Source organism: Gastrolobium bilobum, unplaced genomic scaffold (assembly GCF_033153095.1).
Source record: "Gastrolobium bilobum isolate Gb01-03AN ecotype WA unplaced genomic scaffold, APGP_CSIRO_Gbil_v1 utg776, whole genome shotgun sequence".
In the NCBI taxonomy this organism is placed as follows: Eukaryota; Viridiplantae; Streptophyta; class Magnoliopsida; order Fabales; family Fabaceae; genus Gastrolobium; species Gastrolobium bilobum.
The window spans coordinates 551,268-571,022 of record NW_026899202.1 but is presented as its reverse complement, the minus strand read 5'-3'; the positions used below and the strand labels follow the sequence as shown (position 1 = coordinate 571,022).

Below are 19,755 nucleotides of genomic sequence, written 5' to 3'. Positions count from 1 at the left end.
TGTGCAAAATAATCAAAAAGCTGAACTCAATCATGAACCGAATCAAATCACCTTTAAAGTAATCGGTTTTTAAAAACCAATTCATGAACCGGATCGATTTTTAGAACCAATTTAAGAACCGAACTATTTTGAATCGAACCATTTCCGAACCAAACCGAACTATTTTCAAACCGAACCAAATTGCTTTTTATAACTTTATTTTTTAATTTTTAATTTTTTTTTCTTTTCAAAAGAGGGTCGACCCGAATCGGTTCCGAACCGAATTGAATCGTTTTTAACTGAACCGAACTACTTCCGAACCGAATCATTTAAACTAATTCGATTTGATTTTTTAAAAAATTCGGTTCGACCCATGCACATCCTTAAGTTTAGTTAGTGGTAGAAAAGAAAAACAAAATAAGTTTGGGATATAAGCCATATAAACAAGATTAGAGAGAGAGAGAAAGAAAAAAGAATATTTCCTTTTTTCTTAGCTAAATGATTTATGCCCAATCTTGATAATGCATCTTATCCCCTTCTTTGATGAGTGATGAAGGGAGAGCTGATGATTGAGAGATAATTTATTGTTATCTCCCTTTATTTTTGACTTCTGGGGCAATTCCTCCCGTATAAAAAATAGTAAAAAAAAAGATCTCCAAAAAAAAAAAAAATGTGTCAGTGACAATGCATGGATTTGTTTAGAAATCTACCAGTCTTTTCTTTGACTTCTTTTCTAAGAATTATGTATGAATTTTATAGGCTTTTTCTGTTAAATATCCCAAATAACACAATAGGTTAATTCTATGATACTAATTCAATCACATAACAAACTAAGATAATTTTTAGTCAAAATAATTACATAAACAAGCAAAATAGTCCTAAAAATTTGAAGTTATTGTAGGATTTAGGTCTTATCAGCTTAGGGACTGTGAGCTCAGGATATAGGTTTGGGCCTGGTCTGAGTTTCAGCCCACAATAGTTTTAGAAATAGTTGTGTTATTAATAAAATAAAATAAAAACCTAAAGAAAGGGATGTTCAAACCATTGGGGCCAAATAATATATCAGCTTAATACAAAAAAGAAAAAGAAAAAAAGAATATATCAGCTTAGTGCATATTGACAACATTTTGACCTTCTAGTACAGATTGGAAAAAAGGTCGGTGAGGAATTGATAGCTGGTAGCTCAAACAGTAAGGGTGACATAAATTACTTATATATAATTCAAGAACAAAAATATTACTCCTGCGCTTGTTTTTAGACACCTTTTTTAGATAAAAATGAACAGGGAAAATTTTACTTTTACTTTTTTTTCATGTCTACAAATTATATATAAATTTCAGTGTATTTGAATCAATGATCATTTTAGAGAACTCAAAGACTCTTGGCAGAAACAGTAAGCAAGTGTTACATTTTTTAGTAAGTGAAGCTGAATCAATCGTCACTGGTATAATAATTTTTGTTTTTGTTTTCTTAAAAAATAAATATACTTAACTTTTACTGTCGTCTGTAAGTATACATTTTATTTCGTGTTGCAATAAAAGTTTAAAATTTACTTTTTGATTTACATTTTTAATTAAAAAATATAAAATTTTATTTATTTAATGAATATCGTAAAGAATTTTCGACACCTCATTTGGTCAATGGTGAATGTAATTAATAAGGCCAAAAAAATATACTAATTTGGCAGGCTCATTTCATTTGTTTTGGTAAACTAATAGCTGACATTAATCAAACGGTGGTAACTCAATTGGTGTATGGGAGCTAAGTAGGTAGAGGTGAGAGCATGTGTTCGAATTTCTCCAGTACCACCTTTGGGAGAGGTTTAAAACCTTAATCCTGGACCCGCCCTGAATCGGATTAGTTGCGAAGTAATAAACCGATTGGAATATTTGAAGAAAAAAAATAGCTGACATTAACTTCGATCACAATGCTATCTTTGAGGAGATATGTTAGTTTACCTACTTTTTTTATTGTCTATTTTACCTACTTATTTATAATATTATTGGATTAGAATCTCAAAAGAAAAGAGAAAATGTGAGATTCTAATTCAATGATATTGAAGATGAGCAGATAATGTAGCAAAAAAAAAAGGCAGGTAGCTTGGATGATTTTTTTAAATCATTATCGCTAAAAATTAGTGTTTGAATGTTTATTTTTTTAAAAAAGAGAAGTTAAAAAAAAAAAATCAAAAATCTCATTTTTTTTCGAAACTAAATTTTTTAGTTTTTTTAACCAAAGAGTGTCGGTTAAAGTGATATATGCTTGATTTCGCTTAAGAGGTCAGATTCAAGTCCTTGTGAATACAAAAAAATTTCTTTAGGAGAGCTAGCCCCACAATGATGTGGATGTTCCCGACTCGAACAAAATTGCCTCCTATTGAAGATACATGTGAATTATCCAAAATTTTTTTTTTTTTTTAAATAGAGGTCAGAAGGCAAAAAAATTTATTCAAAATTCCAAATTTGTCTTTAATCCATCGCATCTCCCACTCTACTTGCCATTGTCACCACCACCACCACTAGCACACCTCACCATGACTATCGTCACATCGTCATCGTTGTCACCACCATCACTACCATCTTACCACCACATATACCACTGTCATCGCTGCCATTGCCTCCACCGCTGCTGTCATCACCTCCACCACAACCAAATTTGCTATTGTGATTTACTTGCACATGTCCTTTTTAGTAATTTTATAATTTTAACATCCAAATAAAATATATTTAATAAAAAGTACTTTTCATGTATTACATCCAAATACAAAATAATTTTAATTTTTTAAAAAAATTGTTCTAAAATAAGCAATGTTTAAAAAGTACTTTTTCATAAATAATTTGATTATTAGTTGGTAAAGTTGAAAGTCTCTGATGATTCTTTCTTGAGTTTCTTCAGCTCTCTTTAAAATTTAAAATTGGTCGATTTCTTCCCGACAAAGGCAATGCTTTCCCCGATTCACTGTATTTACAAATCATAAGACAAAAAGTACAATATTTTAACTTAAAGCTTTAATTGACATTCACAAATACATAATGGCTGAAATCGAACCTAGATTTTGTAAATGATTTATAACATGTTTGTATTACATTTTTGCCACTACAACTACAATCACGCGTTTGAGGAAAGAAAATATTTCTTACTTTCATGTTTCATGCATTGAGAAGGCGTATATGTGAAAATTATCTCAAACAAAAACATTTTATTTTCAAGTGTCAGAATTTTGAAGACAATGCTCGTAAAATAGAAATGGGGAAATACTTAATTTAACTTCTGACCCTTGATCTATTAATTAATATATAACTAAATCTTTTCGCCTATGATGTTGAAATTAAACATGTGAATATTATTCCCGTATGGCTCTATCTTCATGTGGTGGACTGTATTACCAAAAGAACAAACGTGTAGACATCACGTTGCCGAACTATTTGACCATAAATGTGGATGCATGGTATTGCCATTTTGATAATGATAAAGTATGATAATGCTGCACTATCTCTTTCCTAATTCAACTATAAGCCCTTCCGTACTAAGACACCCAAGAAAACGACAACTAAATAAATTGTAGGGCCAATTGGATTGGGTAGGACACATGGCACAGGCCTCGAAGTGACCTTAACCAAGATCCATGCATGCACTTGGGAGTTGAGACTTGAGACCGACCAAACTAGTGTTATCTCAATCTCAAAATAAACAAATATATATTACGGTGTGACAAGTGAGAATTTCTAAAGAGAATAAGATTGATGATTGATCCAGGGCTAGGGGAGGGATGGGCGAAAGTGCACTCAAGGATTTCGAATTTTGGAGGTTTTTGAGGTCATGAGGAAGAAGAGGCAATAATGTCCATGTGAAGGGTGATGAAATTATCCTTAGTATTATAGGAATCAAATCTCAAATTCCCTGTTTTTCTACAGAGAAAGGATATATAGTGAAGTTTCAGAGAAAAGATGGTAGTACCAGTGGGTATTGTCTAATCAACAACCATATCCTATGCAATAATATTATGTATTATGGGGCCAACAACACCAATCTTGAAATTCTTGATCCACTAGCTTTGCAGTGACCTTCGTAAGCTACTTCGTGCTACACAAGATGTTTCATTTTTTTATTTATTTAAAAAAACAATATTATCCCTTTTTTCAAGCTATTCGATTAATAAATGGTAGAAACCATTCTAATTAATAACTGACAAGTGTCAAATACACTATATTTCTTGGATCAAAGATATGTTAAATAATGTTAAAAATGATCAAGAACATAGTATAAATTAATTAAATGCAAAAGAATTAGAGTTCTAATATTTGAATATGATTCTGACTTCGTTTTGTGTTATTTTTAGGTTTAATATGATAAATTATAATTATGAAGAATTATTGAAGTTGGAAGATATGAAATTCAAGAAGAATTGAAGAATTAAAGAAAAATCAGTATTATTATATGCTAACTCACTTGCTAGAACAAGCGAGCAATTGAGCGAGATGATAAAATTACCTTGCCAACTTGCTCGAACGAGCGAGAAATTGAGCGAGATATCTAATTTAGATCGCCAGTTAGCTTGAACGACCTAGCAACTGAGCGAGCAGCGTCAGGCTAGCCTATTCACATTCCTAAAATATAAATTTGCAAGGGCAAAAACACAAAACAAATATATATATATATTTTTTTGATAACAAAAACAAATATATTTAGTATAGGGGGAAAATGTGCTCTCTCTCTCTCTATATATATATATATATATATATATATATATATATATATATATATATAGGGGCAGGATATTCTTACACCGGTGTAAAAGTTAGAAGTCTTACACTAAATCTTGATCATTGATCCACTTGTATCTAATAGCTCACATTACTAAAAAAATTAGAGCCCTTAGATATAAATGAGATCAATGGTCAAGACTGAAAGTGTAACTTACACTAGTGTAAAATGATCCTGACCCATATATATATATATATATATATATATATATATATATATATATATATATATATATATATGATTCTTTAACATCGGTGTCAAAATTTGAAATTTAACACTAAATCCTAACCGTTTTCGCCCATCAACGATTGTTATTTATTGGGAATCAATAATTAATTAATAGATTTGATTCTCAATAAATGTTAGTCGTTGACTGGCGAAAATTAATGGTTAAGATTTGATATCAAATTTCAAAGTTTGACACTGATATCAAAGGATCCTGCCCTATATATATATATATATATATATATATATATATATATATATATATATGACTTAGGATCATTTTACACCAGTGTAAGTTACACTCTTAATCTTGATCGTTATTCCCACTTATATCTAAGGGCTCTAATTTTTTTAGTAATGTGAGCCATTAGATCAATGCTCAAGATTGAATGTAAGACTTCTAACTTTTACACCAGTGTAAGAATATCCTACCCTTATATATATATATATATATATATATGTGTGTGTGCTTATTATTTCTCAAGCTGCTTGAGACAATGTTATCTCCGGCTACTAAATCATAACCGTACAAAAATGGATCAATGGTGATAAAGAAAGAGAGAGAAAAAAGGAATCATAATCATTCAAAGGTAAATCAATTAATATAAGAAAATAAATAAACAAAACGACGTAGTTTTGGGATGGCCGGAGATAACATTGTCTCAAGCAATTTGAGAAATGTTTTTTCATATATATATATATATATAGGGAAAAATGTTTCTGCAGTTAATGCAGATAAGTTATCTGCATTTATTCCCAAAATAATGTTGTTTTGAGATTGAAATCTTAAAAAATTATAAATATAAAGACTATTATAACCCTAAAATAAGTTAAAATTACAAAAATACTATGATTTCTGTCTCAAAACGACGTCGTATTGGGCTTACTGCAGATAATTATCTGCAATAACTGCAGAAAAAACGATAATATATCTATATATATATATATATATATATATATATATATATATAGGTTTTATTTATCTTAAGTAACAACAAAATCACAATATCTCCAGCCCTCACATCGGTAAGTGAGCCACTCCCTCTTTTTTTCGTTTTTTTTCTCTCACCTTGGTGGGTCCCATTTTTGAATGTGTATGCAGGAACAAAAGTTTATTTTGCTGTTACTTGAGAGTAATAAACCCATATATATATATATATATATATATATATATATATATATATATAATAATGCGAGAACTTGAATCACATTCGAACAAACATAATACGTTCTACTTTTTAACAGGGAATCTCATGCAATGCAATTATTGACTGTACTCAGTATGACAGTATGTGGGTGTTTAAGGGGAAACTTAGAAAACCTATAGCATGTATTCTAATTATATAAAACGTGAATATCTCAAAATTTGTTAAGATATATAGTTTCACATTGGTTGTATGAGCCAACTAGTGTGGAGTTTATAAGGCTTTGAGCACTCCCACTTTTTGAGCTAGCTTTTTGGGTGTTGTATCCCAAAGTTCTTTACATGGTATCAGAGCCTCGTGTCCTGGGTTCGATCCTCGCCGTCCCTCACTTTCTTTCGAGTGGAATTTCTTTGTTCGCACAGGTAGGTGGATCTGTGCATTGTTCATCCTTCAAGCCCAGTGAACTCTCGTGTGAGGGGCGTGTCTTTAATAGAATAATGAAAGACTACTCTCAGCATCCGGTGTCTTTAATGGAAATATCATTATTCTATTAAAGACTACTCTCAGCCTCAGGTTCTCAGCCAAACGTTTTTGTTGATACATAATATTTTGAACTCATGGTTGAATGGCTTGAGACTTTCTCTAGTAACAATTTATCATGAAAGGAGTATTCCACTTTCAGCAATGAGCAATTTATCAGTGTTATTTGTACAATGCTGTTTACTGACGTCTTCAAAATGTAAGCTAATTTCTAAATTAAGCAAGTAAAAGTGTATTAAAACACCGTAACAAAACTCGCCTCAACTTTAATGGGACTCCTCCCCTCCACCCCCCTAAATTAAAACATTCAAAATAAAGTATGACTGATAATCGCTACTGGGAATAAATATCTATAATTTGTGATACTTGTATTTTATGATATTTTGAACTATTTTTTAGGTTATCAATTATGTACCACTCATTTACCAAAAAATAAAATAAAATTATGTACCCGACCTTTAAAATAAAATAATTTTTCTTATTTTGTTCGCTATAACCTCGTATAAATTATCCAAGTCACTTACAACTATATAATTTCTAAAAGCTTAAGATGCTATTATCTTAGGAATTGTCTTTCCTACATCAAATTAATACTTTAGTAGTAATTAATTCCATCAATTTGCAATTAATCCCATCAATTTCATCTTAACCAATTTAATGAAATAAATTTGCATTCAACGACCATTTTCATGTGGGAAAATTATTCTTATATACAATATTTTTAACACTGTTACTTAATGCGTGAGATATGCTCGAACGCTTCTGCGCGATCGAGTATGTACTACATTGTTTAAGGCTTTTTATTCTTGGATTAATTTAATACACACCAATCTCAAGAAATGCTATTAACTGATGGATACAAATTCTCTTGCTCACAAATACTCGTGTGTTAACAAGCAATTCCAAGCAGACCTGCAATACAGCAACTCCCTTGATGTACTTATTAAGATATGAAACGTAAATCAAACTAAAATAAACATTCACTCTAAATATGTGCGAACACACTCTTTTCAGGCCCAAGACGTTACCTACTTATCGTAGCAGTCATTGTTCTCGCTTATTGATTTCAGGACCAACTAAACTTCATGGTTATTATAACTTAGAAAGGCAATGTAAGTAGCGTCTACCATCCCCAGCGTCAGCGAGTTGAAGCAACAGAAGGTATCAGACATTAATGTTTCTATTTATGGCTTACACAACTTTTATCATTTAGGGGGATATCCAATGCTATTTATAGTTTACACAGTGACGAATGATAAAATCATACCAGTCAACAGATTCTTTCATACTGAGCTATCTGTGCAGGATAACGTTCTTAACAAATTGATATAAGAAACAAATTATTTATACATTTTTGTACCCTAACACTATTTATTAAATGCATATATTGTAAAATGTGTTATCACAATTAAATACATATTATTTATTAAATACATATTCTCTTTTAGTGGGAATATAAATAAATTGTATTATCAAACACATTTCCCCCCCTAAAAACTCTTCCTAAGCCCCCCTAAAAAAAAAAATTAATCTCTCCTAAAACAAAACAAAAGAGCAGAATGATTGTCATACACATCACTGGCTCACTCCTCCATAACACTTAATGTGCTGCTTCTGTTAATGAACTCAAGGAACTTATTAGAGACTCGTATACCTGTATTCCATTCATGTACACAGTATCTTGTAGGTGCTGCAAGTGAAGGTCATGGGAGTTAAAAAATACTACAGTAACAGAGTTAGTGAAATGAGACGAGAGTTGCACAATAACCAAGAAATACAAGAATTGTCAAACCTCGTTGTGGTCATGAAGCAAGATGGGAGTATTTATCATTGGGGAGAAACCGAGTACAGGAATTCCTTTTTGTCTAATGAATCGAGCATCAGTTGTGGATGCAAGAATTTCAGGCCTTGACAGTTTTCCTCCAGCTGATGTGATAGCCTGCTTGAAAACTGACCACCATGGATTGGAATCATTAGTCGCAGTCATTAACGGGCGCCCCATGTAGTCTCTAATGGGTCCTTTCTGTATAATCTGCCATATTTGGTTGCCCAAAGACAGAGAACAAGAACGTCATGAGTACATTAATATCTCTTTCTTTCTTAATATCAATAAATCAGCGAGAAAGAATAAAGAGGTTCAACCCTCTTAATCTACATTTGGTGCACTTGATAGTATAAATGATCATATAAATGAATAGGATAGTAAAAAGGAGCTGATAAGCTCTTATACTATCAAGTATGTAGTTACTATTATATAAGTCAAAATAATGGAATTGATTCTTTCATATCTCATTTAAAATGATCAGATCATATGAACCGATCTCAGCTGTCCATAAATAAATTACAGTGTGCCTTAACTTGCAGTGCTAGATTCCTTTCAGCAGGCCAGTCCCTTACCTGCAGTGACTCTTTCAAGCACTTCTACTTCTTTTTAAATGAGTCCTTCCAGCTGCAAAGTCACTGTGTTGTCTCTTGAGCTCGTTTTCTTTTAATACTTTTTGAATCCCATTAACAGAGTCCATCATATTTCGAAGTTGTTTCTTTTTGTAAGTGTGATTATTTGTAATTAGGTCAAGTAGTGATGTAGTACTATGATACGATCCTAGTCAGCAAAAAGGGTATTCTGTTAGAAGGTGCAACACATGCAAGGAGTGGAATTGATCCAGCCTAGCTGACGTGGATAACAGAATTGGAGAGATTGTTTAGGAGGGTCTGGTTGGTTAAATAGGATAGTGTGCATTGGTGTAAGGCATCTTGGATATTGCTTGGACCTTGGACTTTGGGAGAGAGTAGAGCCTCTCCAATTGCTCTACATTATCCTTTTCTTCTTTCTGCATTTTTTTCGTTATTGTTACTGTAACTTCCATAGAACTACACTTTTCTTGTTATTGTAATTTTCATTACTGAAACACTGTAACGGTGGATTCATATCAATATACATTTCCATAGAACTATCTTTTCTTCAATCTGTTCTATTGTTCCCTATCAAATTGGTTGGTCCGTATCAAATTGGTATCAGAGCCCTCCGATCTAGGGAGGGTTTTGAACCACATCAATCCAAAAAAACAAAAAAAGAAAAAGAAAAAGAAAAACAAAAGAAAAGAAAAAGAAAGATGGAATACAGATCTGAAGATTGGAGGAAAAGTGAGATGCAATTGGAAAATAGATTTGAAGAATGGAGAAAAAGAGGAAGGCAAGTTGAAGAAAATCATAAGGAGATACTCAGGCTCCTTGATGAACTTCTTGAGAAGACCCAGCAACTCTCTAGAGGGCGATCACGCACAAGAAGGAGCGGCAAAAGATTTGAGGAGAACAAGACGAACGAAAATCTGAGTCGATTTCAACCAGAAGCATTAGACGATCCCTATAGAGCGTTAAACTCGCTTAAACAGAACGGAACGGTGGCTGAGTTCAGATGCGAGTTCGAGAAGGTAATCGGAGCTTTGCGAATTGAAGACGAGGAGCTGCTTAAAGGGGCATGGCTTAATGGTGTCAGAAGTAGCATCCGTGCAGAATTACTGAGGTACCCAGCAATCAGCTTGAGGGAGATGATCAAGTTCTCTTTGAAGATAGAGAAGAGGAATATGGCAGGGATGGAGGAGGGGCTGAGCGCAGGCAGCAGGGCTGCCATGAGTGGGCTGAATAGAGGGGTTCAGGCCCAATGTCATAGCAACAGCCCATATGAGAGTAAAACTTGGGGGTTTTCTGGTTTGGGTTCTTTCAACCCAACGCCCACGGGTCGGGTTAAGAAGCGGCCCAACTCACTTAACACTAAGACTGCAAGTTTCCAAAATGTTAGGGTTGCAAACGAAGATGGCTCAAAGAGGGAAGCTACGAAGGGAACCATAAACACCATTAACCAAGCCGACGACGGTGGTCGCACATCAGCAAGCCAAGCGAGCAACACTCTACGCCTCTCACAAGCGGAGTTACGAGATCGACAAAGATGTGGATTGTGTTTCAAAGGTGATGAACATTGGAACCCAAACTATAGGTGTGTCTTGCGCCCGCTGCATTTGTTGGTGGTGGACGAAGATGCTAATGTAGTGACGGAATCACTTGCAAAAACGATCAATGTTGACGAAACTCAGCGTGAAACAGAAGGAAATTCAGAGATGGCTTTGCAACTCTCCATGCAAAGCCTATTTGGGAGCTCGTTACAAAACGTGGGCCAAATTGCTAATCTATCAGGTTGGGCTTGCGAGCCCATGCAAGAACCCAAAACTAGTGGCCCAAAACGAGAACTCGTCCTTAAAGAAAGGATGAAAGGCTATGCGGAAACGACACCATCATTGAGTATGCATCAGACCTCGTTTACCAACAATATGAGCCCCATGCGGAGTGCTGTAATGGCGGAAGGAAGGGTGAATGGCGGTTTGCCAAAAAATTGTGTTGCAGTTGTGCCCAAGGACACACCCTTCGCCCTTTCAATTGATTCGCAACAGGTCAGCCAATCTGTCCTTGGAGCCTGGCTCATTGTCCAACTAGATGGAGACAACACATGGAAACCTTGGAGCTGTCTTGAAGCATGGTGTGAGCTTGGCAACTCTGAAGTAATCAAATATCATATCGAGGTATGCAATTGGCCCTTTGATGTTGAAGAAAGAAAACAATTTTGGAAAGGACATTTGTACATTGAAGAGGAATTCAAGAAGGCTGTTGGGGTTCAATGGCCTAAAACTAGTGCGAAATTTGTGGGGTTTTGCAGGAATTATTCTTTTGACATCTTGGAACAAAATCATAATAGGTTTGGCATAGTTCATGAAGATAAATGGGGTATTTTATATGTTGAAGATTCTGATTTTTTGAGAATTGAAGGCACACAAGAATATTCACTGCCTAGTTATGTGAACAGGAGGAAAGGTATATTCGGAACAAGGCATTTTTCTACTGTTATTAATACTGTTCATCAACTTGATGAGGTTGTTCTATCTGCTACTAGTAATCTGATAAAGGGAGCTCATGTTACTAGTTTCAATTGGGTAGATAAGGGTTCAAGTGCAGAAGTTGAGTGGGACCCTGGTGGGCACTCTTATGTTTTAGAAATCCATTGGCCTATATTTTTCACACAGTGGGATCCCGGTGGTGGAGGTTACATAGCCTCGTGCATTAGCTGGCCATTACATTTCAAGCAATGGGATCCCGGAAAATGATCATCACCTTGAGGACAAGGTGATTGTTAGGGGTGGAGTATTGATACGATCCTAGTCAGCAAAAAGGGTATTCTGTTAGAAGGTGCAACACATGCAAGGAGTGGAATTGATCCAGCCTAGCTGACGTGGATAACAGAATTGGAGAGATTGTTTAGGAGGGTCTGGTTGGTTAAATAGGATAGTGTGCATTGGTGTAAGGCATCTTGGATATTGCTTGGACCTTGGACTTTGGGAGAGAGTAGAGCCTCTCCAATTGCTCTACATTATCCTTTTCTTCTTTCTGCATTTTTTTCGTTATTGTTACTGTAACTTCCATAGAACTACACTGTTCTTGTTATTGTAATTTTCATTACTGAAACACTGTAACGGTGGATTCATATCAATATACATTTCCATAGAACTATCTTTTCTTCGATCTGTTCTATTGTTCCCTATCAAATTGGTTGGTCCGTATCATACTACTACTAATACAAGCTATTACAAGCCCGAGTCAAGAAATGAATAAGACTCCTAACCCTATTCAATAAAGAAGCAAATAAGGAAACATACTGAAATTAGGAAACAGCTCCTAAGATTGCTTCCTTAATTAGAAGACTAATTGAATCCACGATATATTCCAAAGCTACTATAAAATATTCTAAGATACACTAAAGATATTGTAAGATATTCTAACACTTGTAACAACCTCGAACCAAATGTTCATCAGTTTGAGGGAGAGTTAGAATATTAAGAATTTTATTGATGTTAGGAGTGTTATTGGCCTGAGCTTGTACTCGTTCTATTATACTCACACTTCACTTAGATTATTTGTATCACAACTTTACAATATTCAGAGTTCAATTACTTATATATTAATATTATCTCTTTTCTCCTTTCCATCCAATCCTTAAATTACTACAAGGTGTATCCAGAATCCAAATTGAAAAAAAAAAGAATACAAAATAAAAATATCTAATACACAAAAGCCTTAAAAAATGACGTAAATGCAGAACAATGCTTCTGTTCAGGAGTGTAACTGTATCAGCGGACCTTACCAATCCCATAGGCAGCCCATCAATTACAATAGACACAAATTCAGTAAAGTCAGAAATGCAAAACTGTGCCATTCAAGTTTCCGATGCAAATAAAGCACATAATAATGTTCAGAGCCTAATATTTCTTGCCTTTCAACAGGAAAAATTTATAGAACATGCATATTATAAAAGAATTAAAAGTTTAAGACATACATAAAAGAAAATATGTTTGTTAACAAACTTTACAAACTTCTTAGTTGTTAGAAATGCAATCCCTAGACTGCAATTTTGTGTTAGTTCATTTGTTGTATCAAGTATCAACTACCCATTTTCTTGAAAGATTACCTAGCAAAGATAAAAACAGTCACGCTATTCTGCTAATCGAGTTGCTGTCATATTTTCAGACCTCTACTATCGTGAACGTAAGATTGAGCTATACAATGGGAATGGAGTTGCAAATGTATAGCCCATGTTTTTTCATACTCTGTAATTATAAATGACAGCAATGCAGAATAATCTAAGACTACAGTACCGGATGAATGACTCAATACCCCAGCAGGGGACATCTAAACTCCTACTTGAATGGAAAAAGCAGCCAACCAGGGCTGAAACCCACTTTATAATTATTATAAAAAACGATAGATTATCTCTTTTGGACTAAGATGTAAGGGATAGGTTATATTTATAAAATTTTTGTTTACAAACTACACTATGTATTCCAGGGAGTACATTATCATATATAGTATTATACAGTACATTATCAAATATTAGATGGTATTATTTTATACAATACCATGTCAAACGCTGGATAGTATTAAAATTCAATCAGGTCTTATACAATCAGGCCTTATATTATCAGGTCTTATACTATCAGGCCTTATCCTATACTATGCACCAAACATGCCCTTAACTGTTTGTTCTCTCCGGAGTACATAATGTAGTTTGTAATCAAAAAGTTTGTAAATATAACTATGCTCAAGACGTAAAGAGTGGCATAAAACTCCACTCAAAGTCCACACGCTGGTTATAAGTTTTCTAATTTTTCCACATTCTACACTTACTAGATCAACATATAGAAACAACCTAGCTCAAAAAGCAAAAATCACTAAACAGATAAACAACTCATCACCTATTTTGAATTAAGATCCAAAAGCCAAATCAGATTTTTCATAGAGATCTAACCTCATATGACATATTTCTAACAGCCGGTGCCCATTCCGCAGCAATTCTCCTTCTCATTTCTTCAGGATCCGTCATAGGGGTTAACCTAAGATCAAAACCAGCTTCTGCTTCCGAAGGTTGCACATTCATGACAAATCCCTGCAAAAACACATCACACACAATTCATTTCAAAAACAACCAATACAACACACACACACACACACACACACACACACACAAACACACAGAGAATCACGCATCACACAACTCACATCTTCAGAGGCAACCCCAGCTTTCACATAAACAGGATTAACCGAAACAACCTCGGAATTAGAAGCTTTCCCAGCCTTAACCACATCAAACTGACTCTCCCTAAACCTAGTCAGAATATCAATGCTCTTCATCAAATTCTCCATCGCACTGTTATCATACATCCTAGAACCGTGTCCAGGTTGCCCCTTCGCCTTGATCTTCAACCCCCAGGGAAACCTATCAGCGTAGAAAACCCTAAATTCATCCCCAGGCGAGGCCTGCCCTTCGTCCAACGCAAACCCAACGTTCAAACCCTCAAACTCCTTCGACTCAACGAACTTGGCGGCGCCGTCGAAGCCGCCGATCTCCTCGTCGGGAACGAGGGACACGTGGACGGTGCGCAGGGGAGTGAAGCTTTTGTTTTTGAGGTTACGAATTGCCTCGAGGTACTGCATGGCGATGCACTTGTCGTCCTGGGAGCCGCGAGCGAAGATTTTGCCGTCGGCGGTGCGGGCGGCGGAGAAGGGCGGGTGGAGCCACTTGTGGGGCTCAGCGGGGACGGAGTCGATGTGGGAGTTGAGGAGGATGGAAGGAAGGGAAGGGTTGGAGCCGGGCCATGAGAGGAGGAGAAGGGGCTTTCCAGGGGAGAATTCTAGGGTTTGGTGGCGGAGGCCGATGGAGTGTGCTTGGGATTTGAGGTAGGCAACGGCGGAGGAATAGTCTGGGTTTGGGTGTGCGGTGTTGATTCGGAGGTAGCGTTGGAAACGAGTGATGGGATTGTCTTCTTCTTCTTCTTGGGTTGCGTAGAAGAGAGAAGAAGATAAGAGGAGAGTGAGATACAAGAATAAGAAACCATAGTAGTAAGAGTGTAGGGTGGCCATGGTCCTACTCATGAAGAAGAGCGAGCACCCCTTAACATTATTAGGAAAAACAATCTCAATGATTGTTGATTATTACTGTCAACTTTCCACATTATACCAAAAATTAATTCATTTTTAAATTGACATGAAAAAGTTCTTGTCGTGTTATATGTTAATCCCCTGATGCAACAATGATCCATTTTTTTTTTTCGAGGTTATTCGTATTGTTGTTTTGGCCTTTGGGAGTTACTAGTGTAATATCAATCCACATAAAAATAACCCATGTTAGCAAATTCAACTTTTGGTTCAGTCTGCTTTTGTGGCCTCAAAGTCAACAAGGCGCGTGGAGTAAGGGCTTTGTTTGTGTGGCATCTCTTCTTACATGGACTTGGCATCGTGAATCTGATTGGTCAATGCCAAGCCATGTAGGCTTCATATGCGTCACCACCACCACCAGATCTCTTGTTTCACGCGCACCCCTAGTCCTTTTAGACAAACACAAACATTAACTGCTGAACCTACCCGAGACGGCGAGACCCAATATCTCACAAAAGAGAAACACTCACCTTCACCTCAACCAAACACAAGACACAACGAACACTCAATTTTAATATTCTCTTCCTGTTTGCCTTTGTCTCGGAGAATTGAGAAACTTAGATCTGAGCCCCGTAATAAAACACTGTCTATCTGATTCGAAGGTCAACCTTCGCTAATAATGGCGAGGGACATGAACTTCAGCTCTGGAACTGGAATGGGTATGCTGCTGCTGCTGCTGTTATGCTTCACCACTCTTTCTCATGTGCTGCCACGAGTAGAGGCTGTGTGGTTAACCATCCCCAGTTCGGGAACTAAGTGCGTGTCAGAGGAAATCCAGACACACGTGGTTGTTTTAGGCGATTACTATGTTGTAACTGATGAAAGTCCCCAGCCCCATACAATTTCTGCCAAAGTATGTTTTATTATTAGTCTTCCCCTACCAACAACAAAATTTCATGTTTTTTTGATTCAGCTGGTTGATTTAGAATATTAGATACTTCTCTTCTTGTTTAATTCCTAATGCATTCATGTTGGTCAATTTGATAACTAACAGGATACTTCTTAGTCAAATGAGTCATGGTCGATGATGAATCTCAGTAATGCTGTTTGTTTTCAATTTTCATAACCAGTGAACACTATGAAATTGCACAAATTTCTGGCTTGATTTAATGCTATCCACATGCCCTGTAGCAGATCCATAACAAGTTGAAGACTTTGAGATCTCCTTTTTTTTTTTTAGTTAACCCAATCCAAATTACTTTTTGAGGTAAGTTGGCTCCCCTGCTATCCCCACAGGTTTCGATTCTTTGAATTGTCTACGGAACTAATCCAAAATACGGGGCGAGTCAGAGATGAAGATATTTAAATTCCTTCCAAAGATGACATGTGCGAATTAAACCGAAACCCTTTCTTTTTCACTTACTAAGCTCCCTTGCTACCAACTGATTGACCTGAGATCTTCCTTGTTCTTATGTTCTATTGCTGTGAATTAAGGATATTAGTTTTAAGGTGTTAGTATGACATTAAAGTATTCATATTGATCATCAGCTTCTATTTAATTTATTTGATTTTCCAGGTAACATCACCTTACGGAAATAACCTTCACCATCACGAAAATGCTACACAAGGTCAGTTTGCATTTACAACTACCGAGAGTGGGAGCTACGTGGCGTGCTTTTGGATTGATGGTCAACATCAAGAAGGTGCAACTGTCAGCCTTGACTGGAAAACTGGAATTTCCGCCAAGGATTGGGAGTCTGTTGCAAAGAAAGAAAAGATTGAGGTAAAGCAATAAACCTAATTCATGCTCTGTCGTTGCCTTTGTAATATGTAAATGGAATTTATACATGTTTGAACTTTATCTATTATTATTTGCTTAATGTATTTAATTCTTTTGCGTCGGTTCAAGGGTGTTGAACTTGAGCTCAGGAAACTTGAAGGATCAGTGGAAGCCATTCACGACTATCTTATTTATTTGAAGGATAAGTAAATAATCTCTTACTCTAAACTTTTATGTTTGATTTCAATTTTGAAAAAAGGAGAGGTTATATTTACAATATATTTTTGCATACAACCTCCTTTTTATTCTTGATCAAAATTAAATTATCGGTTACAAAATGACATCAAGTGAGTGCTCTAGATTTCATTTTGATTCAAGGATAAAGAAAATGGTGGTAAAAAATTGTAAGCAAAAATAAGTTATAACTCTTAAGTATAACCTCCCTTTGAAAATCAGGGTGCATTTTATTTTGATACAGTTGTGACTTGTGAGGCATTTATGAAGTTAGTTTCATTTTTTGTACCAAAAAAGTCAGGTTCTATCTAATTTTTAAGCACTTCATTATGCATCACATTACACCTAGAACGTATGTAACCATCCGTATGATAAAATGTTTCTTTATAGGCCTATTGTGCTACCCTTGGCAAACAAGAAATGACTATTTAATGTCTCATCCTCAACAGTAACTGCTAACCATTATGCTTGATTAATGCATGTCAAAAATAACTTTTCTTGGACTTTTCTACAGGGAAGCAAAGATGAGGGCAGTCAGTGAAAGAACAAATGGTAGAGTAGCTCGGTTTAGTATCATGTCTCTTGGTGTCTGCCTTTTGGTTTCGGCGTTGCAGCTGTGGTATCTGAAGCGCTTCTTTCGAAAGAAGAAGCTCATATAGATATAGATATTGTTTTCTTTTGAGACTTCTCAACAAACAGATGATGATGATGATTGATTTTCATAATTGAGCATAAGCTATATCCGTGAATTCCTTCACTGTGTCACTTAGAAATATCACTCATCATTTCTAAATGTTTGTAGCAAATGATTTCTCATGACCGAAAACCCATGTTCTCAGTTATGAAGATGGAACTGAATCATGTTTAACACAACAGCTGATTGAGAAAGAGAAAAGTCGGTGGTGACGTATTACATTTTCATATTGAAGTAGGAAATGCTCAAATGGAATACTATTCAATCCTTTTTACATTTATCAGACATTCAATAGATGGTGAGGAAATAAAAGCAGTAAGTACGTAGTAAAACTGGAAAGATATACAGGTGACTTTATATGTTCATTATTGTGTAATCTTCTCTAGTGTTAATTTTTATCATCCCTAGTCACATGCTGTCTTTGTTGTGCAACAAATTTTAACCTTAAAAATGAGGTAAAAACGTTCGAGTTATATGGAAAAACCTATTTAAGGTTTTTTCATCCCCAATTTTTTCGGATACCCAAATCTTATGAGTGTAATTAGAGTTATAGAACTTGTGTTTTGGTCCAAGAGTTGGAAATTTTAATATAGCCTATGCTTACCTGGGTTTTTATATGAAAATTCCACTCGTGAATTTTACTTGGAGATTTGAAACTAGTGTTTTGGGACAGAGTGTAACAGGAATGTTAGCAACGCATATTTGACATACTTTTTTCGCACGCTTTATTATTAGATGAATCTAGCGCTCTCCTCACTAGATAATTTGAGCCTACTCTTTACTAGAGGGGTTAACATGAAATTTCGTTCGCTAATAAAAAAAGTTTCTGAAAGTGTATAGCTCGCATTTCGAAGAGTTCAAATAAAAAGTGTAAACTTTACTAAAAAATAAATAAAATAAAAAAATAAAAATAAAGTGTTGAACAATAAAGCATACAACTTTTATTTACAGAAACTCATTACATTTACTTTCACACACTTGCATTTTATTAAAATTACTTTGACTTATATCCACTTCCACTATTTATTCTCTCAGTTCTTCTAAACTTGTTGCTACTTCTCACTTATTGTTACTTCTCCACTTGTTGCTTCCAACTTAGAGGTAGGTACTCCTATTTATAGTTGCCTTGTGAGGTATCTAGAATACTCTAGATTCTTCTTCATCTTCCATTGGCTTCTAGATCTTTCTCTTAGTTTCTTCATTCTTCAATGTCTCTAGATTCTTCTCTTAATTTTTTCAATCTTTCTTAAGTTTCTAGAAGCTTCCATAGGTTTCTAGAAGATTCCATAAGTTTCTACAAACTTCTACAAGTTTCCGTAAGTTTCTAGATTGGTATAGCAAATCAGTTTTGATAATTGTAGGCTAATCTAGATTGGTGGTGGAGAAATTCAAATTGAGTTTGATTTCTAACATAAAGCACAAGTATATTGATCAATTGGTAAGGAGTTGTTTTAGCTAGATTAGTGATTTCAAATTTGAATTTTTGAAAACACAGCTGTGTTAATACTTAATAAGGAGAACTTTGAGGGGCGTTTGGTATAGGTTTTCTGTTTAGATACCTAGGTAACTTCAAGTGGTATTTTCATCTTAGCATGTTTGGTACAAGAGTTCCACAAATTTAACCAGCGAAATCGTTTACCCAGGCATGGTGAATCGTTTGCAAAAATTGATGTAAAATACTGTTCCAAAAAATCAGAAGGAGGGTGGTATTTCTGGCTTAGATGGGAAAGGAAGAATTGGGGGCGATGTTGGAGATGAAAATATCCCTCGTTTACTATTGAAAGTGGAGTCTCTTTCCTCACTTGTTTTGTACGTGTGCAACAAGCAAAAGATTTCAGAGATAAGGGAGCAACAATATTCTACAATTGGACATCCAAGTGATGTTGCATGTGCTGAAGAAGAGCCCGTTCTTGTCTCTC

At 35.2% G+C, this 19,755-nt stretch overlaps 2 protein-coding genes across 2 annotated transcripts; one reads left to right on the top strand and one right to left on the bottom strand.

Annotated features, from left to right (window-relative positions):
* Positions 1–7,991: 7,991 nt before the first annotated feature.
* Positions 7,992–15,186, bottom strand: LOC133288218 (uncharacterized). Its single transcript, XM_061485934.1, has 4 exons — positions 14,253–15,186; positions 14,002–14,139; positions 8,446–8,685; positions 7,992–8,343 (listed from the first exon to the last, which is right to left on the bottom strand). Exons 1-4 carry the CDS (start codon positions 15,123–15,125, stop codon positions 8,254–8,256), a joined length of 1,341 nt encoding a protein of 446 aa, XP_061341918.1. The 5' UTR covers positions 15,126–15,186; the 3' UTR covers positions 7,992–8,253.
* Positions 15,187–15,614: 428 nt separating this feature from the next.
* LOC133288217 (transmembrane emp24 domain-containing protein p24delta4-like) lies at positions 15,615–18,163 on the top strand. Its single transcript, XM_061485933.1, has 4 exons — positions 15,615–16,041; positions 16,705–16,911; positions 17,038–17,114; positions 17,657–18,163. The coding sequence occupies exons 1-4, from the start codon at positions 15,808–15,810 to the stop codon at positions 17,799–17,801; spliced, it is 663 nt and encodes a 220-aa protein (XP_061341917.1). The 5' UTR covers positions 15,615–15,807; the 3' UTR covers positions 17,802–18,163.
* Positions 18,164–19,755: the final 1,592 nt, after the last annotated feature.